The sequence below is a fragment of the Lampetra planeri genome, chromosome 41 (assembly GCF_965212315.1).
Source record: "Lampetra planeri chromosome 41, kcLamPlan1.2.h2, whole genome shotgun sequence".
NCBI lineage: Eukaryota > Metazoa > Chordata > Hyperoartia > Petromyzontiformes > Petromyzontidae > Lampetra > Lampetra planeri.
Window position 1 is genome coordinate 2,532,460 of NC_136147.1, and position 26,066 is coordinate 2,558,525.

The 26,066-nt window shown below is 48.9% G+C and overlaps 2 protein-coding genes across 9 annotated transcripts; both read left to right on the top strand.

Moving 5' to 3' along the window:
- The first annotated feature begins 1,516 nt into the window (after positions 1–1,516).
- Positions 1,517–10,702, top strand: LOC144732071 (DPY30 domain-containing protein 1-like). 7 transcript variants are annotated; one of them, XM_078613314.1, is made up of 6 exons: positions 1,538–1,601; positions 1,919–2,014; positions 4,015–4,168; positions 5,398–5,601; positions 6,233–6,340; positions 7,967–9,408. In XM_078613314.1, the coding sequence occupies exons 3-6, from the start codon at positions 4,022–4,024 to the stop codon at positions 9,326–9,328; spliced, it is 1,821 nt and encodes a 606-aa protein (XP_078469440.1). In that variant the 5' UTR covers positions 1,538–1,601; positions 1,919–2,014; positions 4,015–4,021; the 3' UTR covers positions 9,329–9,408. The 7 variants fall into 7 exon arrangements, with proteins under 7 accessions (XP_078469447.1, XP_078469440.1, XP_078469445.1 ...); XM_078613319.1 differs by lacking the exon at positions 1,919–2,014 and adding an exon at positions 9,992–10,702 and having other exon boundaries at positions 1,549–1,699; positions 7,967–8,185; XM_078613318.1 differs by adding an exon at positions 9,992–10,702 and having other exon boundaries at positions 1,569–2,014; positions 7,967–8,185.
- A 2,322-nt stretch (positions 10,703–13,024) lies between these two features.
- On the top strand, positions 13,025–25,843 carry LOC144732072 (core histone macro-H2A.1-like). 2 transcript variants are annotated; one of them, XM_078613322.1, is made up of 9 exons: positions 13,025–13,138; positions 14,545–14,778; positions 19,097–19,203; positions 20,175–20,414; positions 21,486–21,593; positions 22,975–23,074; positions 23,850–23,939; positions 24,881–25,055; positions 25,634–25,843. In XM_078613322.1, the coding sequence occupies exons 2-9, from the start codon at positions 14,607–14,609 to the stop codon at positions 25,797–25,799; spliced, it is 1,158 nt and encodes a 385-aa protein (XP_078469448.1). In that variant the 5' UTR covers positions 13,025–13,138; positions 14,545–14,606; the 3' UTR covers positions 25,800–25,843. The 2 variants fall into 2 exon arrangements, with proteins under 2 accessions (XP_078469448.1, XP_078469449.1); XM_078613323.1 differs by lacking the exon at positions 13,025–13,138 and adding an exon at positions 13,463–13,481.
- The last annotated feature ends 223 nt before the right edge of the window (positions 25,844–26,066 follow it).

The window sequence follows — 26,066 nt, forward strand, 5'->3', positions numbered from 1 at the left end:
CCCTCCCCCCCTTCTCACCCCTCCCCCTTCTCACCCCTCCCCCCTTCTCACCCCTCCCCCCCTTCTCACCCCTCCCCCCCTTCTCACCCCTCCCCCTTCTAACCCCTCCCCCCCCTTCTAAACCCGCACGCCCCTCTGTACCGCGCCCCTCCCCTGCCCGAGTTTATTTTATCTCGTGGTCGTGGTGGCGCACAATCAACTAAAACACAAATCGACGCCTTTCGCCACTCAAACGTGCGTGGGCCTTATCACAGTCCACTGTTAACTTACAAAGCAGTGAACCATCTTGCACCCATGTGTACCCTCAAGGTCCCTAAGGGGCCGTCCATAAATGACGTCACGCGATTTTGGACGATTTTTGACCTCCCCCCTCGTCACACGGCGTCACAAAAAGTCAGACCCCCCCTCATATATGACGTCATAAAGCTCTGCCCCCCCGAAATAAAACATGCTTCAAATCGCTTTAAACTATTGTCATTGTAGTGCGTATTTAATGTTGCGCTGCACTCTTCTTTTATGTTGTAGGAGAAAACATTTATTAAAACGTCTATTTAATTAAGTAGAACGTGTTGTCTATATTTATTTAAAGTTGCACATTTTGATGTGACGTCATATTTCTCAAATCCCACCCCCCTCGTCACACATCGTCACAAATGTCTGACCCCCCCCCCCCAGGTGCGTGACGTCATTTATGGACGGCCCCAAAGGTGTGGGTGAGCGATCTTTTCCCCGTGTCAGTCCCCAGCCTATGGAACGCTCTTATTCCACGAGATATCAACGATCTCTGAGTCTGTGGACATTTCTAAAATGCGCATTAAAACCTATTTACTGTATATGCTTCCGCTTATAAAATGTTTAGTTCATTTAGTAAATGATTATATTTATTTGTAGTATTATTTTCATGCTGAAGGTGTCTGCTGCTGCTGTGTCCTGTACAGCGCTTTGAGATCCTTGATGAAAAGTAATGGCCCTTACTCGTAGTTACGTGCTCCGGAGAAGGGCTATCACCCGAAACGTCGCCTACTATATATGACGGCCACGCATTGCCATTATTGAGGGGGCGTTTTTTTTTTCACGTGCCGGTTCCCGACCACGTGACTTCGTTATGGGCCTTCCCCCCCACCCACTTCTCCCCCCTACCTCCTCCCCCCACCCTCTCCTCCCCCCTGCCTCCTCCCCCCCACCCGCTCCTCCCCCCTGCCTCCTCCCCCCCACCCTCTCCTCCCCCCTGCCTCCTCCCCCCCACCCGCTCCTCCCCCCTGCCTCCTCCCCCCCACCCGCTCCTCCCCCCTGCCTCCTCCCCCCCACCCGCTCCTCCTCCCACGCCTCCGACACCTCCCTCCCCCCGTTTCGAATTTCCCAGCGCGCATCAGGCAGCCGCGTCGCGTGATTGGTTGGCGCGCCGACCAATGGTGGGACCCAATGGGAGAGAAGCGCGCCCCGCGACCCCGGGGTTGAGCCAATCCGCGTTGCGGAATCTGACCACGGGGTCCCCCCGCCCCTACACCCGCCACCTCCCCCCCACCCCCACCGCGGCGGCCTACACCGCGAGGCTTCTCCAAGGTTGGCAGGCGGCGCTGTGTTGGGAGAAACAGAGAGAGGTAAAATCTCTCCGCCGGATCCACCGCGCTGCCCCACCGCCACCACCACCACCGCCGACGACGAACGAGTCGTCCGCGTTGCAAGCAACTCTCTCGAGGTGGTGCAGAAATGTGGTTGCTCCGCTCGCGGTGTCCAACGAGTTGCGGGGGGTGGTGGTGCGCGTCCAGTTGCTATGGTAACAGACTAGGCCCCGTTGCTAGGGCGACCAGGGGAGCGAGTCGGTGATGAAGATCACGTAAAGTTACAGCTTGGGTGAATTTTTATAATTACGCGTTTGTTATCAATAACAGGGACATCTTTATTTTTTATCTTACAGACCCGGTATAATATATTTACAGTAGATCGCTATAATAATTCCGGTAGTCTTCAAAGGAGAGTCCTTCCGAGACGCGGATATCTCCACTAACAATTGGTAAGAGGGTGCTAACATTTTTGTTTTAAAACTTTCATTTATAAATCGTGGGTGCTGAGCACAGTCCCAAAGGTCACACGCCGCCAAGAGGCCGGCAACAAACAGCACCGTTGAAGATTATTAAAGTTAATACGGTTGTTGAAATGAGCAGGATACGGATTGACTGAGCTGCTATGTTAATATTGGGATTTAATTTCCCGAGCCATTTCAGCAAGCGTCTTATACATTTAAAGAGTTAAAATCCAACTCTGAGCATGTTTTTGTACTACTATCGTGTTTTTTTGTATTGTTGTGGTAATGTCCTTACCGGCCCGACTCGAACATGTGTGAAATAGAGCTTTGTAGCTCATCGGATTTCTTCTCTTCTTAGGTTTTTTCGGTAAAGTCACGTAGAAAGTAAAATAAAATAAAAACAAAAAATCACGACGTTTCGGAGGCAACACAAGTCTCCGTCATCAGGTGGGACCGTCACAGCCAGAACCTAAGAAGATGATTCCTTGCAGTCACGAAAGCTTCAAATCCGGATTTCTTCTGCAGGATCAATAAATATTCTTGTACTCTGAGTTCTTTCGGTAAAGTCACGTAGGTAAAAAATGAAATAAAAAATAATAATAAAATATTTGTTTTTATTTTATTATTTTTATTAATTTTTATTTCATTTTTTACATACGTGACTTTACCGAAAGAACTAAGAGTATGAATCCTTGCAGTCACGAAAGCTTCAAATATAGAAATATTCTTGCCCTATGTGGTGTGAGGGCAGAAGCAGAAAGTAAAGTGCTGTGACCTGCAGTTGCTGAACTTGCTTTTCGTCCAAAACATTTACTGTGGTAAGAATTCAAATAGCCGGTCAGGTAACTCAAAATCGGAAGGTTGCGAGTTCAAATCCTATTTGTGTATTTGACTCAGCCTGTCACAAATAGCTCTCTCTAATCACTACAGTAATTTTGCTGTGGCAGTTCCACCTGATGACGGAAGCTTGTGTTGCCTCCGAAACGTCGTGATTTAATTTATTTATTTTCATTTTATTATTATTATTTTTCATCTACGTGACTTTACCGAAAGAACCAAAGAGTATAGTGTGTGTTTGACTCAGCCTATCATCCGCATTTCCGATTGTCACGATTGGCTATGTATGGTGCGAAAGAAGTTCTGCACACATACAATCCAGCTGCCTCAATAAGAGGACAATCCTGGGAAACCCAGGATAGGTGGCAACCCAATCATGGGCCACAAAACAATTTGTGATTTCCAGCGGCGGTGGCGGTACTTCTGCCCCATAGAACGGTCCTTGAAATTTCAGGCTTTTAAAATAACGCCAATTATAATCGCAACAAAACATTACGTTAGTTTCCTTTGGTAAATATCAATGTAATACCAAATTTCTAGGTCTCGGAGGGATCCACCGCTTATTCCAGATTTGAAGCTTTCGTGACTGCAAGGATTCATACTCTTTGATTTTTTCGGTAAAGTCACGTAGGTTAAAAGAAAGAAATGTATTTGTTTTCTTTTACTCTTTGGTTCTTTCGGTAAAGTCACGTATAAAGATAAAATAATAACTTAAATACTAGTATTAATAAAGAGAAAATAATAAATGAAATACTAGTATTAATAAAGAGAAATTAATAAATGAAATACTAGTACTTAATTTATTATTTTCTCTTTATACGTGACTTTACCGAAAGAACCAAAGAGTAATTCCTGCAGTCACGAAAGCTCCAAATTAAGTTTGTTTTCTTTTAACCTACGTGACTTTAAATTTGGATTTAAAGCTTTCGTGACTGCAGGGATTCATCTTCTTGGTTCTTTCGGTAAAATCACGTAGAATGGAAATAATAAAAAATAATGATTGTATTATGTTTTATTTTTATTATTTTATTATTTCCATTCTACGTGCCTTTACCGAAAAAACCACCAAAGAGTATGGATCCACCACTGTTTAACTGTTGCGACCGCTCGTGGGCACCTCTCCACATCCTGATCCGTGCGATTGCCTCCAGCCTCGCCATGGACTCGGAGTACCTGAAGCTGCGCATGGGGCCCTGCCTAGCGGCAGGCCTGGCCGACTTGGTGCTGCGGCGCCCGGCGGATCCCATCGAGCACCTGGCTCTGTGGCTGTACAAGTACCGCGAGAACGCCACGCACGCTGCGGCGGTGAGCACCTGAAGGGCCGTACATAAATGACGTCACGCACCTAGGGGTGTGGTGGGGGGGTCAGACATTTGTGGCGATGTGTGATGAGGGGGGGGGGGGTTGAGAAATGTGACGTGACATCAAAATGCGCAACTTTAAATAAATATAGACAACACGTTCTACTTAATTACATATACTTTTTAATAAATGTTTTCTCCTACAACATCAGAGTGCAGCGCCACATTAAATACGCACTACAATGACAATAGTTTAAAGCGATTTGAAGCATGTTTTTTTGAGGCCACGTGCAGTGTCGATTTCCCGATGGCAGCCGGTCATGGAATGGATCCAGGTGTCCGTGGGTTGTTGACTGAGATAACTGACAGATGCACCGATTGTGCTCCTCCCAACTTAGTCGCCCTGAAATCTGCTGCCGGCACACAGCCATACAGCCACAGGTAGGCAGAGTCCGGGAGTTTATATTATTTTAACAGGTAGGAACTTGAACCGACAAGGGCAAAACTACGTAATACCAGCACGTTCACTGACTGCATTAAAACAGTCAAAAGCACAAATATGCCTGTGATTCCAATGTTTTGAGAGGCAAGGTTTGTATGTTTTATATAGATTTGTGAAACTCGCTAATCTTCCAGGCTGTGAGGTTGGCAGGAGATGGCAGTGGAATGTTTGTGTATTTTTCCCAACCCAATGCAAGACTGCATTGAGATTATGGTTATTAAAATGCTTTTTGCATTACCGGTAACCGCAATAAAAATAGTAAAAACGGGTCACCGATTTACGGCACGTATAGAATTGTCTTCAAATAAACATAGCCGTTTTAACTGACAAACAAAGGAAGCTGCTATGGTGTCATGGTTGGCACTGGACATGCAATTCCCCAGTTGCTGGTTTGATTTCAACTCCCAGTGTAGCAATTGCAACAAATTGGGCAAGTTTCTTACATTCCCCCTCCACCTGTCGACCCTTCTGCCTGCAGTCGTGTGCGTAAGCAAGCAGTTTCAGAGCTGCACCTTTACTTTTCAACTGAGAAACAAGCAAACGTAGCATGCAATGACTTTAGTTCCACTGTGCCGTTTTCACATGAGCCAATCGGTCCGTTCATTGCTAATATTCCACTGGAAATGGTTACCTCTTCCTGAATCATCGATGCTGAGAATGGTTACTACTTGTTATTTAACACTCCACGTAATTGACCGTGTTATTTCCTGTACCACATGTCCTGTTTGTAGAGGGCAGAGGAGATGGTGGAGCTTCAGAAGCAGAGGGAGGAGGCCGCCTCACAGGAGACCCAGAGAGAAGCGGAGAGAGAAGCACTCAGAGAAGCAGAGCGGGAAGCGCAGAGGGAAGCACAAAGGGCATTGGAGAAGCAGGAGCAGCAGAAGCTGGAAGATGAGAAGCTGCAGAATTCGTCAGAAACAATACAACCGCCACAGGTTTGTAGGCATGGCCGCTGGGAACTGCCTGTTAAGTTGGGTCGTCTGCAACTGTTTTTTCCACATCTGAGTGAGTAGTTTCACGGCAAGGACATGTCTATGTATGGGCATCTGTGCGTGTACTTGTATCCGGCATTGCGCCGGCCACACTAACACCTTCGCGGGCCGTGCGGGCCTTCATCGGTGTTTCATAACAGCGTTTGTTGCAGAAGTCTGTGTTGGCTAAACTGCCGATCTTGCGTGTATGTTTCTATGTGGTGTGTATGTGTTGTATAACTTTTGTATGTGTGTGTAATATGGAGGGCAGAGGAACGACGCTCACAACAACGAGCGGAGCACTGGGTGGATAAATGCAGCAAGTTTGCACAGGAGAGGGCATAGCTGGTGCATCTGCCAGTCATCTCAGTCAATCAACTCATAGCACCTGGGTGTGTCCCGTGACATCCTGTTAGCGAGCCTTCCACACTTCACATGGCCTCAAAGTGCACCTGGCCTGGCACAGGCACTGCGGTGACGTCACCAGCAGTTAGTGGCGAATGGCGGGTATTGGTATGTGATCGCTATCGTTGTGTGTGTGTGTGTATGGTTTGTGGTGAAACGTTCGCCCGTCACGTTCGCTCTGTGGTGCCAGGATGTTGAGCAGGTGGCCGAGGATAGGACTTTGGTTGATGCCTTCTCTCGGCCGGGGGCACCAACGCTGCCCACGCTGCAGGAGGGCGATGAGAGTAACGTTCACGAGGTGCAGTCTTCGTTCGCACATTTCGGCACTATGCACCTTGGGGCTTGGACATGCAGGCACACGCACTCACATTCCTTGCCCCACACACGCGTCGTGTTTATAGACAAGGTCGTCTCAATTCAAGATTCTTTCATGACCGGAAACACATTTGTGACCTGAGGGAGATGGGGAGATTGGCGGTACGACGCCTACTCCCCAAATCACTCTTTTCATCATTGATTTTTGGGTCAGGCCCTCTTAATATATTGGCTGTGAAAACCTACGCGTTAATCACTGTTTCATCTCTTTTAAAAAAATTCCCCCAATATTGTCACGATTGCGCTGTCGACATTGTGTCAGGTGACGAAGAATCCACTGGGATGTCTTCGAGAGCAGTGCAACCCTTAATGTTATATTACTTAATTGGTTATTTATTCAAATATTTCACCTGGATAATTGCTTGGAACATCTCATTTGCGAGGGTGACCAGGGTGTCAAACATACAGTAGCATGTTGACAATTCTCAGATTTGTAATTCAGCCAAATTAAGTGCAGAACCAAATTCAAAGTAACTTTTTGTATTTGTGCAGTCATTGGTGACTGGGCTGAGACACTCAAAACACTTGAGAAACTGGCACAGGTTGCTGATAGCTGGATTCGAACCCAGGACCTCAGAGATGCCAGCTCAGCGCTCTGACCTCTTAACCACCTCTTAGACCAAATCCCTCTATCTTCTTGGTAAATAATAATGATGCTTGTTAACTCTTGGTACATAACTGGCATTATTATCGTGCCCTTGACTACTGTTGTTGTAGATACTTTCAAGAAAGAACAGCAATAACATAGTTTTCAATGTTAGTGTAATTTCCTAAATAAAACACAGCTTACCATGTTAAACACTCATGAAGAAGGCAACATAACAAGGTTGAGTATTTCGCTACAGTTGGTTAATATATGAATACGCATCGGTATGGCTGGGAACGTGAATTCTTGTGACATGCTGGTGCTCATGAGGCTTTCACAAGCCAGTGGTACGTATTAGCTGCAGTGAGGATAAGTGGCGATGATGGCTGTGTTCCTGCTCTGGTGAACGTGTTCCCCTTGCCAAGTTGATGGTGCGCTGCGTCTCCACGCATTATCGTGAGACTGGGTTAAGAGTGGCCGTCGGTTGCCTTGCGGTGCGTCGAGGCGTTCGGTCAACGTTGGTGTTTACCGCGTGCCGAGCGCACGTCACACACAAGGCAGCGTCGTCTTGTGCAGCGTCTTATGATACCGCATCTCAAGATGCATCACAAAGCGTTGCTAAAAATGTTAATTATCAGAAAGACAGTGTGTTGAAAAACCTAAAAAATGTTCATGTTAATTCTATTTCGATACAAACATATTAATGCAACACACTATATAAAAGCCTTGGGTTAAGATGTGAAAAAGAGAATAAAACCGCTGCAATATCGTATAACCAACAGAATAATTTCTGATCAAATTACGGAATTGGAGTGCAAGGAATTTGGATTTGAATGCAAGGGAAACAGTTGAGTCTTCGGACCCGATGAAACACAGGAGTAAATCGTTAAATAATCGTTGCCTTTACGGTGTGCCATACACGAGTGATTGCGCCATGCTGAACTGATGCATATTTGCTCGCAGGACGATGAGCGAAGAGACAATGAGAGTGGAATAACCGAGCTGTCAGCGCAGGCTCGCGGTCAGACGCCCACCACCGCCGTCGCCACCGATGCAGCCGAAGCACGAGACGGGGACGGCGAGATAACGGAACAGCACGGAGACGGGGCGGGAGGAGCCGGCGTGGATGCTGGCGCGCCAGACACGAGCAGGGATGACGAAGTCGAAAGGACGAACGTCGACGTAAGTCCCACCGCCGGCGCCCGAGCGGCCGACGGCGTGGGCGGTAGATCCGGTAACGGCGCAGCGTTGTCCGGCGCCGACCTAGACGACGGAGTTGCAGGCAGCGATGCACGGGCAGGGGAGCAGCCGCATGGAGAGGATGAGGCGGAAGCAACGGCCCCTGGGAAAACTGAAATGGAGGTCTTGGGTGGCAAAGAGGCTGCCGGTCTCTCTGCAGAGGATGATGATGATGATACTGTAACTACAGAAAAAAATGAGGTGGTGGTGGCTGAAGAGGAGACTTTAGCCACTGCTGAAAAAGTGGAGTTTGAGGTTTCGTATGGTCTAGAGTCCACCGGTGTCTCCACACAGGATGATGGTGTAATTACAGAAATAAATGATTCGGTGGTGGCTGAAGAGGAGGCAGCCACTGCCGAGAAAATTACATTTGAGGACTCGTACGACCAGGAGGACACCAGCCGTTCTGCACGGGATGATGATGATGTAATTACAGAAAGAAATAAGATGTTGGTGGTGGCGGCTGAGGAGGAGGCCACTGCCGAGAAAACAGCGTTTGAGGTCTCGTATGGTCAAGAGGCTACGGGTCTCTCCACACGGGACAATGATATAATTACAGAAACAAATGATACGGTGGTGGTGGCGTCTGAGGAGGAGGCCACTGCCGAGAAAACAGCGTTTGAGGTCTTGTATGGTCAAGAGGCTACGGGTCTCTCCACACGGGACAATGATATAATTACAGAAACAAATGATACGGTGGTGGTGGCGTCTGAGGAGGAGGCCACTGCCGAGAAAACAGCGTTTGAGGTCTCGTATGGTCAAGAGGCTACGGGTCTCTCCGCACGGGACGATGATGTAATTACAGAAAGAAATAAGACGGTGGTGGTGGCGACTGAGGAGGAGGATGAGGAGGAGGCTGGGAACGATGTGGGAAAGGTTTGCGGCTCGCAGCCTCTGTGTGTGTACTGCACTCTTCCTGTCACTGCTGCTGGGCTCCTGGTGATTGTGTGGGGAGCGGGGAGGATTGAGCGCGATCATGCGCTCCCTCTGGTTCTGTGGCTCACTCGTCTGCCATGTGGGCAAATCTTGATGTGCTCTCGTGATTGTTTGCTGTGGGTGGGGTGGTGGTGGTGGTGTGTTACGTAATGTGATTAGTCCCCGATTTCACCGGCCACGTGTCTCAGTGGCAGAGTGAGTGGCTTGCAATAGGAAAGTTGCAAGTTCAGATCCTGATTGGGGTTTGACTCATCGTGTCATCCCGGGTCGATAAAATATGATGACTTTGCAGGGAAGTCAACAGTAGTTGTCCAATGGATCGACATGTCCCCCATAGGAATGTAGAATTGACACCATTGGCTGCAGGAAATTACTTTTATTTGACTTTGACTCATCACCATGCTATTCAGAGTCTAATGTCCAAGTGAGTTCCTGCTCTAATGAGCATTGAAGTTGTGATAATCCTCACATTCCTTTGGCAGAGGGCGATTCTATCCATAGGACAACCACTGTTGACTTTTCCCCACAATACCTATTTTATCGACCCAGAGAGACCATGCAACTACCTCAACCAGGATTTGAACTTTGCAACCTTCTGATTGTGAGCTATCTCTATACCGCTGAGTAACCTGGCCAAACTATTGGATTACAGATTGAGCGTTGGTTACATCATGTAACATCAGCTTTCTAATAATGTAATGTAAAATAACAGCTCTGTAATCTCTCATGCAGTGGTGTGTGGTTGATATCTATCCACTAGGAGTGTTTACATAATTGCTGGTTTCTAATGTCTGCGTTTTGTTTTTACCCCAGATGGCATCGGAAGAGGAGGTACCTGCCCCGGCTGACCCTGAATAATAGACGTGAAATGTCAGTTTTCAAGCCAAGTTTTTATTTTATATGTAAAAAAATGTATACCGAACTTAGGCAATACTGTATTAGGCCCTACATCTACTAGGCACAATATCAGTTTGGTGTGCTTTGACATATATATGGGAAATATGTAGTGATTGCAATGCTAAATAAACAAATTGTGGGAGACTTTTATTCCAAAATTATAAAGAAGCACCTTTGATTACAAATACTTTAGAGTATTTCAGCTGTAAGTGTTTCACTTTGCGGTATTCTCTATTATCTTTTGAACTGTTTATTGTGATTAGTTTGTTGTCCTTCCCCTGCACCTCCGATTAGCAATGTTGGTTACATACGGTGCGAAAGAAGTTGAACATACATATAAGTTTGACGGAAATTAATAACGAATAGCGTCGTGGAGAATATAAGTAACAACACAAATAAGCAGTTCATACACCTCTTTCAATCGTATAAGCTGGCATCATTGCTGATGTATGTCCATTGTTCTCTGCATTGCAATTAAAGCAACAGCTTAGACCACAGAGGCTCATGGTGTAGCCCTGATTGTAATTCACAATCTTTTGAGTAGGTTGTCAAATTGTCTGGGGAAGGGAGGTGTATTGGCATTGTGCTCAGCATTGCATTGAAAAACAAATAAAACAGCTGATGCGATTGGAATGTTTCTGTCAGTCCTTGTGAAAGACCATGCATTTCAGTTCAACATCAAAAGTGCATAAGGACGTCATATCCAAGCACAATGGTCGGGAGATGAGTGCTCAATGTATTTATCTTTACATCGCAATTAAAACAACTTGAAAAACATCTCAAACACAACTCGTGTTCCTCAGCCACCGATGCCCATTCATCTCGGGTGTGATTAAATGCGTGTGTTGTGTGCTACTGAAGAACACTCAGGATTTGCAGTTTAACGAATTCTGTCCCAATGACTGAGTTTAATAGTTGCGGGCATTACGCTCTGCATTGCATGTGAAGAGCAACTGTGAACCAGAAGCGCAGCGCCTGTGAATGGAATGCATCTGTTATGTGCTTGCGGAATATCAGCGTTTCAATCTGGAGCATCAACACGGAGCCATAAACAGGTTGCCCCAGTCACGCAGGTAAAACAATAAATAAAATAGATGAAAACTAAATTAAATTACGACGTTTTGGAGGCAACCCAAGCTTCCTTCATCAGGTGTAAAAAAAGGCACCTGATGAAGGAAGCTTGTGTTGCCTCCGAAACGTGATTTAATTTAGTTTTTATTAATTTTATTTATTGTTTTACCTACGTGACTTTACCGAAAAAACCAGAGTCGGATGCCCCATGTCTAAGGACGGTGATATGTGCTGTCATTGTGCTCTGCTTCCCGTTAAACAAACTCCATGAAGTGTTTTGGGGTGTGGTCGCGTTAAACGTAAATGTGTCGTTAAACCCGCCACCACCCGACACAGCCAATTAGTAATTTTGTCATATAAACAAAACGTGTCAATTCATGCTTAGGTAGTAATTGGCAATTAGTGCGTGAGTAGTAATTGGTACGTTTTGATTACGTGACAACCCTTACTAATTGACTGTCTGGTAGTGGCGGGTTTAACGACACATTTATATTCACGCGATCTCAACAAAAAAACACTTTATTATGGATATTGGTCGGGAAGGCCTACGGATTAAAATACCGTTAAACCTAAAACATTGTATCAGGCACGTGTGATTGGAACACTTCCAATGTTACGTGACAGATCAATAAACGCAAACAAAAACAACATCAAATCACACACAGCCTCATCACGACTGTGACTTACACCTGTTACGTTCCGTAGAAGATGACCCGGGAGTTTCAGTAAAACAAAACTCCCCATGTCTACAACAAACGGTATAACAGTAATGATATTCCTGCACAGTGGAGTATTGTGTGTCGCGCTTTGATGGTGGAGGTTGTGAGTCTGTGACCACGAAGCCCTTTGACCAGGCACTGGCTCCATCCAGCACAACACACGGAGGGTGGAGGTTGTGAGCCTGTGACCACGAAGCCCTCTGGTCAGGCACTGGCTCCATCAAGCACAACACACACGGAGGGTGGAGGTTGTGAGCCTGTGACCACGAAGCTCTCTGGTCAGGCACTGGCTCCATCAAGCACGACACACACGGAGGGTGGAGGTTGTGAGCCTGTGACCACGAAGCCCTCTGGTCAGGCACTGGCTCCATCAAGCACAACACACACGGAGGGTGGAGGTGTGAGCCTGTGACCACGAAGCCCTCTGGTCAGGCACTGGCTCCATCAAGCACAACACACACGGAGGGTGGAGGTTGTGAGCCTGTGACCACGAAGCCCTCTGGTCAGGCACTGGCTCCATCAAGCACAACACACACGGAGGGTGGAGGTTGTGAGCCTGTGACCACGAAGCCCTCTGGTCAGGCACTGGCTCCATCAAGCACAACACACACGGAGGGTGGAGGTTGTGAGCCTGTGACCACGAAGCTCTCTGGTCAGGCACTGGCTCCATCAAGCACGACACACACAGAGGGTGGAGGTTGTGAGCCTGTGACCACGAAGCCCTCTAGCCAGGCACTGGCTCCATCAAGCACGACACACACGGGAGGATGGAGGTTGTGAGTCTGTGACCACGAAGCCCTTTGACCAGGCACTGGCTTCATCAAGCACAACACACACGGAGGGTGGAGGTTGTGAGTCTGTGACCACGAAGCCCTCGAGCCAGGCACTGGCTCCATCAAGCACAACACACACGGTCTGTTACCACGAAGCCCTCTGGCCAGGCACTGAACTTGCTGAGCCCTCCCCCGCCCCTCAATGCCCCGCCCCTTATTTCCCCCGCCCCCCTTCCACATTCCCCACTACGGATCGGCGCCGCTCGCGCTCTCCCATTGGTTCAACGGGGGCGGACCTCGGGCGCGATCGCCCTGAGCCCAACCCCCCCCCCCCACCTTGGCACGTGACGCCGGCGCTGGCCAATGGGGCGCTCGCGCTTGCCCATGCGCACTGGGAGATGTAAACGAGTGAACAGTCGTGCGGCGCCATTCGGCTCGCTCGCCCCCCTCCCCCCCGCGATCGGCACCAGCAGCAGCAGCGGCGGCAGCAGCAGCAGCGGGTAAGGACTGGGGGGGAGCAGAGGGAAGGTGGTGGCGACCCGGCTACACCCCTCCCCTCGTCCTCCTCCACCGCCCCCCCCCCTCCTCCTCCTCCGCGCGCGCACTTTGCTCAACGCCCTCCGCTTCCTTTGCATTCGTCCACCCGCGGGGGCCACGGCGCGCGCCCGCAGCCGCCCCCCCACCCCCTCCCCCTCCTCTCCCTCCTCCCTCTGCACCCGCGCGGAGTTTGGGGCACGCCGCGTGTCGGCCCGGCGCGGGGGAGGCTTGAGGTCGCGCCGCGGCCTAGCGCGCCTTTCCTAGAATCGCCGCCCGCGTCGAGCGAGCATCGCAAGGCCGCCGCGGGTGACTGCGGAGCCGCGGCGCGCGCGAGTCGTGGCCCCGCGACGCGCTCTGCTCTGTACCCCCCTTCCCTCGCAACCCCACCCACTCCCCTCGCACCCCCCCCCCCTCGCACCCCCCCCCTCGCACCACCCCCCCCCTCGCACCCCCCCACCCCCTCCCCTCGCACCCCCCCCACCCCCTCCCCTCGCACCCCCCCCCACCCCCTCGCACCCCCCCACCTCGCACCCCCCCACCCCCTCCCCTCGCACCCCCCCACCCCCTCGCACCCCCCCACCTCGCACCCCCCCACCCCCTCCCCTCGCACCCCCTCCCCTCGCACCCCCACCCCCTCAACCCCCTCCCCTCGTACCCCCTCCCCTCGTACCCCCACCCAGACCCCCTTATCTCCTCCCCACGCACCCCCCACCTCCTCCCCGCGCACCCCCACCCCTCGCACCCCCACCCCGCGCACCCCCACCCCCGCGCACCCCCACCCCGCGCACCCCCTCCCCGCGCACCCCACCCCCTCGCAACCACCCCCCCCCCCTATCTCCCCTGGCACCCCTCCCTTCGCCCCCCCGCATCTCCTCCCCTCGCACCCCCCCCCTCCCTCTAACCCCCTCGCACCCCCTCGCTTTGTCTGGCATGACCCTATGACCCGGAAGCGCTTCCTGCTCGTTTCCTGCGCTCCGCGGTCGTTAACGAGGCCATGGTGCCCCCCCCCCCCCGTTGGCCGAGCGCCGCGTCACGTGCTCGCTGCGGACCAACGAGAGCGAGGCGCGCGCATTGCACGGCGAGTGTGGACCAATGGGGAAGCGCTTGAGTTTAAAACGCCGCGCATGCGCACTGAGGCCGTGCGAGGCAGCGAGGTTTTCCCCGCGCTTTTTCCTCCCCCCCCCACCACCACCAACCCCGTGGTCGCCTCCACTCGCCCACACAACAACAACAACAAACAATACAATCGCAACTAAAAACAGCGATAATCATTGACTAACCACATTTTTCTCCACGCCGCCACCACCACTACTACTACCCACTCCGTATCTTACCTCCACGTGTGTGCACTTTTGTTGTTTTTGCGCAGCCGTTCGCCACCTTGCAACGTTTCGGTTTTAAGCGAGAAGACGCACGCCGCAATCAGCCATCATGTCGGCGCGAGGGGGTAAGAAGAAGATGACCAAGCTGTCGCGCTCGTCGCGCGCCGGGGTCATCTTCCCCGTGGGGCGGATGCTGCGGTACCTTAAGAAGGGAACCCACAAGTACCGAATCGGTATGGGCGCGCCCGTCTACATGGCCGCCGTCATCGAGTACCTCACGGGTGAGACGCACGTGGTCGGTTGCCAGCCTCCGAGCGGGCGGTGCTGCTTGTTGCCGGCCGCTTGGCGTTTTGTTCCCCCCCTCCCCTCCCCTCCCCTTACTACTCTGCGTGGACGGTGCGGATGAGTTGTGTGAGGCGCACACTTGGACTGCAATGAGAGCCCCTCCCCCCCCCCATAGCACATAGACTTGCATAGACTCATCAATGTGCAAACACTTGCATGTGAACCTTTGAGACACAGCCCCTAGACTCTCGTAGAAACTCACTCAGCCGTACACTTGCATAAACACCCTTGCACTATATATTTAGGCCCCTGTGTTTACACGGATATATATATAGACTTACATGGAGACATCTTGTTAGCCAAATGCCCTCTATTCACATCAACTTCCTTAACATCTCGTTCCACCGCGTCCTTCCATCTCCCCTTAAATCTTCCTGTGCTCCTGCCCAGCACCGGCGTCCACAGGCCCCCTGAGCTACAGTGTTTGTCTCTTGTGTGAGTCTATGGGTCCTCCGCTCTGCGTAGCCCAGCTTATTGTATCATCTTTACAAGTACATTTGCTTCTCAACACGTGCCCAAACCTTCTTAATGTAGCCTCCCTCGCCAACTTAAAGCATATTAGCAATACCTGCCGGGGCTGTTGCGTCTTCGTTTACCCGAGGGTTTAAGATGATGAAACTCAGTTTCTTGAAGCACTGGCTCTTTCTAAATCCATGATGTTGCCGTGGCAGAACCTAGTATCGTCGGTCAGGTGGCGATGTGATTACGTTTTGTTGGTGAGTGAGTAGGAAGTTTGGCGAAAATAAGTACTGGATTATGAGACGTTTGCAAGTGGGTTTTGTGGATTCGCTGGCTCCTGCCATGGGAATGTGGAGTTTCCGTATGTGGCCAAGTACCATGAACGGATGTAAACATCGTCCCACGGTCGTGTCACGAGATATTTTTTGTCAATGAACTGTAAATTGGCAAAGTTCCGTTCCGTGTCTACACAGTGTTTTAAATCACTGGCCTATTGGTTTTGCAGACTTGCAGTAAGTAAACTTTGAATCGGTTTCAACCTTCTGGCTCTGACAAACAAGATCAGGGGTTTTAAACAAATGCTAATGGGTAGCCAGGTGTCATTGGTAAGATGTTATTTGTTGATAAAATGAATAATGGTTTGTGGGCAGGCGCCTGCAACTGGCTGTGGACTGATCCTAGTTATGGGAATGAGGAAATGTCGTTCATGACCGAGCACTGCCAGTAGAGATAAGCACGGAGACACTGCGGGTGGATACATTTAGTACCACCGTGTAGCATTTTCAGGATGGACTAGAATTATCTTGCCATTTGACCTCCATGAGCTCCTAGTAGCAGTTACAAGGGCAGCAGAAGGCAGTCCAGATAAATCCATTGTTGTACTGAACTGCACATACATGCTGCCCACCTTCACCTATCCGTACTGACACAACATGGTGAAGTATGGTTAGGTATCTCCCATGAAATGCACGGTGTGGACAGGCGCTGATCCAGCAGTGGATTGACAAGGACTAAATACACTAAGGGAGTAACAACTGTTCACTCAAGATTTTTTTTATCCAATCTGAGACCACATTTTCGTCAAATCACAGACTCTTTGGTTGCACTTGTTCGCAGTCTTTTTCAGTTTTGGAATTATTTTAAACTTTCATAAATATCAAGCGATGCTACTTATTTCTTGGAAAAAGTTTGTTTTTGTTTAACTCGCTGAGAATCCACGACCAGGATAGTCTCATTTGCAAGGATGACCTCTTGGTTATCCAAAATTACAAAAACAAAAGCATAAAAACTATGTGCCATATAACAATAAAGTTAATAAATCGGTGCATAAACAAGACAATATAAATACAACAAAAACTACTGCGTTACAGAAGAAATTGAAAACAGTGCATAAACATAATGAATGTGAAATTTAATATATTTCCAGGGTTAGAATTTAGGGGTTAGGTTGGCAGGACGTGCGGCTGCAATATTGCTACACATTTGGGGACAATAGTCTGGGCCATTCACTAATCTAGATGAAATAGTATAGGGACGTATTGTCTATTCTTTATAGAGTTATGTGGGAGTAAATTATTGTATCAAAACCCTTCTTAAATGCCGCTGTATTGGCCCAAACCGATCCATGAAAATCTTACGGTAAGCAGGAGGATGTTACTTCGAAATTCGGTAGTCACTCGGAAGGGCCAAATTCTTCCTACATCTGTTTTTTGTGCAACTGGGAGGATTGACTCGGAAGTGGCAAGAGTATCCAGGAGTTATTTGAATGTCTAGTCAAGAATATTGTTTGTCAATAGCTCCCTCAGCGTTGACGCGGCTGAAATAAAATGTTGGTATATATAACCTGCGATGACATTAAGATAAGAAACATAGCCATTGATACATTAAATGGAACAAAAAGTGCTCAAAGGAGCACAGAGAGGTGCTTGCTTGCAATTACAGAGACAGAAAGTGGTCCACATGCCAGATAACAGATGCAAGTTAAGTAAGTTTGCTTGTGCACGGCATGTTGCTCAAAGAGATGATGGCTCATGGTTGAGATTAATGACAGAGTGGCAGCCAAAAGATGAACACGTCCTAGAGGTCGTCCACCACGGAGATGCATCGATGAAATCAGCTAGTGATGGATTGTTGCTCTTCTGCACATATTTACAAGGAATACCAAACCATAAGAGTATTAATTCATGATAATTCCAGGTATGTTGGTGTCTACGCAAAATGTATAGCATTAGGGTTGTTACCCATGCAATACGTATCCACCGCATCAAATTTGTTGATGTGCGATGTACATGTACAGCCCTTCCACGAGCCACTGCTGGATGAGGCCCCCCCCCCTCCCCACACACTGAGGATTGTTGTAACTTGACCATACTTTACCAAGCACTGCCCCCAATTGTTTTCTCAAACTCGTGTGTCTGTTTATGAAGATGTTGCTGTGCTGGTGGTGATCTACTATATGCCACACTTCACTATAAAGCTGCCCCAAACCAGTCTGTACACATGACCCTTGCTTTGCTTTCCTGTCCGCTGTAAGAGGAAGTATGACACTATATTGGAGGGGAGAGAATCTTCAACTGTTCCTGGAGAGCCGTGGTGGTAGGGGAGACTGTGAACACCATTCATTAATAAGTTAATAAGTCAGGCCATTAATGGGCGGCCTCCATTTCAGGATTTGACTGCACATCAATGTTTGCAGGGAAAAACTAAGATACAGATACACGTACAAACTAACTGGGCACTAGGTTTCTGCACTTTTACATGCACGTTCTTGCATTCTAACGCATGCTTATTGCACTAGCACAAAAATACGTAGTTTTTGTTCATAAAACACTTGGGTGAAAGTTTGTGGCTTTTTTTGGTTGTGTACATTATGTACAAATTAGGGTATTGATTCGTAAGGCATGTTAGTATTTTTCTTAGCGATTGGTTTTATAATTTTTGTGGTAACGTATCTTTGGATGGATGCTCAGGCGTAAAATTATCCGAGCGGTGCAGCCAGTAGCCTCTTGGCTGCCATACATTTAAAAGTGAGAAGGGAGTCGGGCCAAGTGCCACAGGTAGCTTTGGCTCGGATCCAGGGTAACGCTGGAGTTAGGGCATAGTAGGCAAGTTTGTTTGTGATACGTTTGCTTGAAATTTAATTTTATGCTTACTTGCTTACGTTGCGTTGTGTGCTCAAAGCAGAACTCGTGTTTAGTTCGTTATTGTGCCCCTATCCACGAGTGCAGTGAGTCCGTGGTCTCGGCCCGGTAACCTCTCGACTAGCTTCGTTCCAGTACCAGTTTTCAGCAGACATGTAACCACTTTGGATAAAAAATATCCCTAATTTTCCATATTTGGTACAGTGCAATGTAATGAGACAAATTAGCCGTTCTCATCTTTGACAGGGCAGTGCGGTCCTTCTCGTGAGAGGAGAAGGCTCATGGAAGCGGATATTGTGGAGCTACCTCCGATCCTGTTAAGCCCCCTCTGGTCCACATAGCAGTGGGCAGCACTCTCCCAACACCCCTGCTGCATAAGAGTAATATTTGTCGCATAACAGTCAAATTAATATTTCCAATTGCCAGAGCTGGAATTTGGCTCGATGAAGTGCATTACTAATTTGAACGTGCCGTTTTTTTGCGTGCATTTATTGGTTATAGGGCTGAGACCATCAACCCATTGCTCTTAAGAACCCGGTTTAATCTCAGGTGGCTGATACCTAGATAAGCACCCAGGATCTCAGCTATGCTGGCTGAGGGCCCTTGACCTCTCGCACCTCTTGACCGACTCGTGTAAATTTGGTGAACCCGGCAGCGGAAATCCTGGAGCTGGCGGGGAACGCCGCGAGGGACAATAAAAAGGGGCGCGTGACTCCGCGACACATCCTGCTTGCCGTGGCCAACGACGAGGAGCTCAACCAGGTGAGCAGCGCTCGCTCCACAAGAACACCACCCTATGCACACTTCACAGAATAGAGTGGTGTCCTTAACACATCTTCAGCGGGGGGGTGGGCACTTTTGCCAATAAGATATCAGTGTGAGGGCCGCCACACCGCCTGCAAGGGGTGTTTTCACATTTGTGTATTCATCTTCTTGGTTCTTTCGGTAAAGTCACGTAGAATGGAAATAATAAAATAATAAAAATTAAACATACTAAAATAATTCTCACGACGTTTCGGCCACAATGCAAGCAGCCGTCCTCAGGTGGAGAGCAGGTCTGTCAGACTGTCTACTCGACAGACCTGCTCTCCACCTGAGGACGGCTGCTTGCGTTGTGGCCGAAACGTCGTGAGAATGATTTTATTATGTTTTATTACTTTATTATTTCCATTCCACGTGACTTTACCGAAAGAACCAAGAAGATTAATCCCTGCAGTCACGAAAGCTTTAAATCGAAATAATTTGTGTATTATAGGGGGTCACACGTTAGGGGCCCGCGCGAAAGCCCACCAGGGGCCGCCAGTGGCCCGTGGACCATGCAATGAAGAACACTGGAATAGACCATCGCTGTCACACACACACTGCTAGCACACTCAGACTGAAGTGTGGTAGTGTATGATTGTGCTGTTGTTGCGTGCACTGTTGCCTGTGTTTATTGCGTGCATTTCGGTATGCAGCATAGTTCTGTTTGCGATTATTGGTATTATGTACGTGTTTTTGTGTAAGTGTGCGATCGTGCATTTGTGCGGTTACACATGGTTATGCGTTGTGTGTAAGTGTATCTGTTGTCTGTGATTGTGTGTGCTTGTTTGTGCGATTGCCGTTTTACATGGCCGTGTGTGGTTGTGTTTTTGCCCTGTGTGTCTGCGTGTGATTTCACCGCGGTTGTGCATGCGATTTCGCACGCGCTTGTATGTTTACCACGCGCGTCTGTGCCGTTGCACCCCTTGTAGCTGCTGCGGGGCGTGACGATCGCCAGTGGCGGCGTGCTGCCCCGCATCCACCCCGAGCTGCTCACCAAGAAGCGCGGAGCCAAGGGAAAGCTGGAGGCCATTCTGCCCCCGCCCCCCAAGAAGCCCAAGGCCTCCCCCGCGGCGAAGAAGACGGCGGCCGCCAAGAAGGCGGCAGCAGCAGCAGCGGCCTCCGCATCATCCACCCCCAAAAAGGGAAAGAAGGGCAAGCAAGCCGAGAAGGTATCCCCTCCGCCCCCCAATTCCCCGCTTAAACAAAACATCACCTGCTTTGCCAAGTCTGAGGCTGCGTAAATAATTCAGATGCTGGATTTTCGTTGAAGTAAAACAAGTTCTCGGAATATTTTTTGGCCACAATTTTACCCTTACCGTGCTGTTGGCATCACGTCATGCGACACAAAGTAGTGCCAATGCCGCGTATTGGAGAACGGCCCACAGAAGTGGATATCACTGAGTTATCTCTAGAGGATCCCTTCAAGTGATCTCTAAACCACTCATTTCCCACCCAATCTGCATGTGACAGTGAGGTTCGTCGCATGATGGTCAAACCAACATTTTTAATATTTTTGCCACTGGTAAAGGAGGTCTCATAGTGTAAATGCTTACCCCGAGCTCTCAATACTCTGATAGTGCACTGTCTTTGAGTTGTACGCCTTTTGGCGTCATCTTGTCCAACACCAATGGAGACTAGGCGCTAAGAAAAGCTGTCTCGGGTGTGGACCAATCAACTTCAAGGACAGTGCATATCATTATCATCATCAGAGTTGTTTCTTTTTGTTTGCATTTTGACTGCTTGTGTTGTGGTTATTGCAAACATGATTCAGTATGGAAATAATGTAAAATATATTTGGCGACTGGACCGAGACCATCAATTTACGACACTTTAGGACCCCTCCTGAAAGAGTCTTTGCACTCGGCATGATTTTCCTGGGTAAACATGTAATTTTCGATTTAAAGCTTTCGTGACTGCAGGGATTCATCTTCTTGGTTCTTTCGGTAAAGTCACGTAGAAGGGAAATAATAAAATAATAAAAATAAAACATAATAAAATAATTCTCACGACGTTTCGGCCACAATGCAAGCAGCCGTCCTCAGCTTGGTGGTGTTTCATTCTTCACCTGAGGACGGCTGCTTGCGTTGTGGCCGAAACGTCGTGAGAATTATTTTATTGTGTTTTATTTTTATTATTTTATTACTTCCCTTCTACGTGACTTTAACGAAAGAACCAAGAAGAAACATGTAATTGTTTATTTATAACAATTGTTATTAACGAGCGCACGTGTTCTCTCGCAGGACAAGACGGCCGAGAGCAACAAAGCGACAAACGACAGTGCCACTGAAGATGGGCCTGGGGAGGGCTTCACCATCCTATCCACCAAGAACCTCTTCCTGGGACAGAAGGTGCTGCTCTGCTTTGCCTTATCACCTCTTCGCGCGGGCGATCGATAACGCGCTTGGCGATTGCATCTGCCCAAAATGCCACTGGGCCGGCCTGGCAGCGATCGGAAGGTTGCGAGTTCGAATCCCTGTCATCAGCTGTCGCCTTGGCCCATCACACTTTGTCGGAGTTTATAACTTGAGAGTACCCCTTTGTGGGCAAAAAAATGCTGTTTGTCCTCTGGTAAAGATTAGCGCCCTCATCAGACCAATGTGAGACTTCCAGCACTGACTCGGTGCCATTAGAAATTTGACACAGCCCCAATGCTGGAATGGGAATAGGAAGATGCTTTTAGGTTTTTACTTGCTCATTTGCTATGCCTATTGTATGTATATATGTTGCACTTCTTTCGCACCATACGTAGCCAACTGTGGTAATCGGAGGTGCGGGGAAGTACAACAAACTAAACACTAAAAGCAGCTCTAAAGAGTTTTAGATTAAAAGTGCGTGGCTCCAGTGGCTTCCGAATATCGGAAGGAAGTGCGTTTTAGACGTCTGCAGAAGCACATCTGAAAGCGCGCGATGCGGTAAACGTCTTTGTATTCACATAGTAATAATATGCTTTTGACGGGACCTTTTTGCCAGTATCAAAGTAATATTATATATTAATATTATTTTCAATTATATGGCGCTCGCTTGAATGCCTCGGCATCTCAAAGTGCCTTCCATGTCATGTCAACCGTTTGAAGAGGGACCCCCCCCCCCCCCCCCCCCCGTTGCAGCTCTGTGCCGCTCATCCCAAAGGAGTAATTTTTCTAATTTGGTCTGACAATGGCACACACAATGGCCTTCTCGTTTCGAAGACGTCAGGGATTTTTTTATGTCCACTGTGAAGCAGATGACGTGCATTTAGCGGTTAATACACCCACAGTATTAACCAGGGGGGGTCTGCTGGATTTTAACCGCAAACCTCTCCAACACTTGTGCATTATGTATACTCGGCGATCACTATTTTCGGATTAATAAAAAAAAAACTGTTGCTTCTAGACACAAAATATGGGTAATTTGTATAAAAAATTTTTTTGAATAAGATTCATTGAAAGGTGTGACATAGTTAACACCTTGGAATAACAATCCTCCCTTGTATGATGGAGTTTATATTAGAGCCTTGTAATCCAAGGCATGAGCATAGTGTAGTAAGATGATGAAGTCAACAAAGGGGATACAAAAGTGGATCGGATAGTTGATTGAGCGGATAGTTGATTTACTGGATGGTTGATTGATTGATGCGATGGTTGATGAATTGATCGGATAGTTGATTTACCAGATTATTGCCTGATGGGTCCTAGCTGTTGGTTGGCTGTGTGACGAGCCGTGCGTCGTGTGTGTTTGTGCCGCCCCCAGCTGGCGCTCACGCAGAGCGAAGTCGGCAACATCGCCAACATCTGTGTGGAGGCGGTGGTGCACCCCACCACGGCCGATATCGACCTGAAGGATGACCTCGGTGAGCGATGTGGCACACGCTTGAACGAAGTCGCCCATAGTTTGGTCAGTCGGCGTTGACTCGCCCGTTGGCTGAGCTGCGGCCGTGGTGCGAAAGAAGTTCAACCTACATGCAAACATCTGGAACCCCCAGCTTCGCTAACCTGTACTGACCGATGTGATGAAGTATGATCAAAACAACTCTCACAATAAGGTGTGAGCAGGCTTTTCAGCGGTGGATTAACAAAGATCTATATTATACATCTTCCCTGTTGTTGATCGCTTTGAGATACAAAGGGCTGAACAATGACAATCATGATAATTGTTTTTTTTTACCCTTCCATCTAGCAACAAAACTGACACCTTTTTTACAAGGAGTCATGTTTGCATAGACCACAATACCTGCAGTCATAATGCAAACAAAAAACATAACTCTGATAAACTCGGATAATGTGCACTGTCCTTGAAGTCAACTTCAAGGACAGTGCACATTATCAGAGTTATGTTTCTTGTTTGCATTATGACTGCAGGTATTGTGGTCTATGCAAACATGACTCCTTGTAAAAAAGGTGTCAGTTTTGTTGCCAGATGGAAGGGTAAAAAAAAAACAATTATCATATTTTTTAATGGCAAATGAGGTTCCAATGGTGGAATAACAATCATGTACAGCCTGCACAAGCACTTCATCATCACCAGCCCTTATCAATCCGCTGTTGGATGAAGGCCTTTCTAGGCCACTGAATGCAGATTGTTGTTGTTTTACCAAGTATTTTTGTGCGTGCCGGTGGTGGGTGTAGGTAGTGCGCTGGAGAAGGCCGGTGGGAAGGACTTCACGGAGTCGATCAAGGAGCTGCGCAAGTCCGACGGGCCGCTTGACATCGCTGCTGGTGAGCGTGTTGCTTGCTCACGCAGGCTCCAGCAAAGGGATGAGAACGATGGCCAGATTTAGCGGTGTGTCGGTGACTTTGACCTGTAGTTCCCTCTTGGTGTAACTGATGGAGAATGTCGAAATGTAGTGATGTTTAAATGTCACTTGCGGTCAGTTTCAATTTGGTGGCCGTTATGTGGCCATTGGCCATGTGGAATGAAGTTTCAGGCTGTAAGGGTCTTGGCAATGTGTTATTAACGGTGCTGTGCGTGTGTTTTTGTGTACTTGTTTGTGTACGTACCTGTGGGCGTGGGGAGTGGTGGCTCGGTGATGAGTGCACTGCGCTGCAAACTGGCGACCCGAGTTTGATTCCCGTTCAGAGCAAACACCAGTCATTTTTAACTGAAATGGTCCTGTACCTCTAGCAAATCGACAAAGGTGGCCTGACTTGGTGCTGACCACAACACCAACCCCATGTGTACCGTGGTGGCATTCGTAGGTCCAGTGGTGATGTGACTCGGTGGTAGTGCGTATTCCACTTATTTGAGAGCGGCACGATTCAACTGGCAGACCACCCTGGTGATGACTGCGGGTGTAATAACCACAATATATGAACGCGCCATCTGCTTCAAATTGATTGTTAAATATCCCTTCACGTCATTAAAATGAATAGGCCATTGCGTGCCAGAATCATGATCCAAAATGTGCCAAATTCTTAAAAATTACACTGCAAATTACACAATTGGAATTACACACAGCAATCATCACAAATTACTAGCAGACTAATGCCAGCTTGTGGGCTGGGTAGTGTTTCATCTTTTCAATTTCTGCACACCCAACTGCACTTTCATGTCATGTATAAAGGGCTCCGAGATGCCCTGGCATGAACATGTGATCACGAGCGGCATTTAACCTTGAAGGGCTGCATGGGGATCTTTATCTTTGTGTACGTGTGTGCAGCGGCGGCCAGCGTGGGTGCCGGTCTCTCGGTGAAGTTCGTAATTCACAGCCACGCGCCGCAGTGGGGCTCCGACAAGTGTGAGGAGCAGCTGGAGAAGGCCGTGAAGAACTGCCTCCTTCTGGCCGACGACAAGAAGCTCAAGTCCGTGGCCTTCCCTGCCATCGCCACGGGCCGGTGAGGGCCCCCCCCCCCCCCGCCCCCCCACAACAACTCTTTTCCTTCACACGTTTCCATCTCATCATGCTCACTCGTAGCCTGAAGTGGCGTGGTGAACGTCGGCATCACAACAAAAGCATACAACAGATGAAGTGGTGATGTGTGGTAACGGGGGAGGAGAGGTGAGGCCAACCTCGTGCTCACCCTGCTCCTTGCCAAACACTACCACTCACAAAACCAGCCTATCCGTCTGGAAAACCATCCCACTTCACATTTGCAGCATTCAATGTGCCACCTACTCTTTGAAGAGACACATAAAAACCCACCACCCCTGTCCCCTGGCTTTCAAGTGACACTGAGCTTGGCTCCGTACCTCAGAGTTACGACCATTTGTTTCTGTGAAATATTGGGTGCATTACTAATTGCACTATTAATACTACTAGCACTGCCCCAACCATAACCAACCGGCCACTAGTTTTTAGCGCTACCCCTCACTAACTAGACAGGCAACCACTCGTACTAGCTTTTTCCCACAGACCCTAAGCACTCTCCCTGCCCCCCCCCCACTCCTCCTTCTGCCCCCTCCGCTCGCTCAGGAACGGCTTCCCCAAGCAGACGGCGGCACAGCTTATCCTGAAGGCGGTGAGCGCCTATTTCGTGGCGACCACCACGTCATCGCTCAAGTCCGTCTACTTTGTGCTGTCGGACAGCGAGAGCATCGGCGTCTACGTGCAGGAGCTCGCCAAGCTCGAGAGCAATTAACCTCTCGCCTAACGAGGGTCAAGGGGGGGGGGAGGAGCGGACGGTGGGTGCAGGGGTGGGGGGGTGCGGGATAGAGGTGGGAAGGGAGGCTAGGGTTCAGGAGGGGAGTTCTCGGGGAGGGGTAGGGGGTAGCGTGGCGTGATGAGTGACGGCGCCTCTGAAGATGTGTTGAGGAGGAGAGGCGCGAGGGTGTTGGTGCGTTTTGAGGAGCCAGCGGTGTGAGCCAGCGGCACGCTCTCCAGCCAGACTCGCGCGCGGAGGACACGG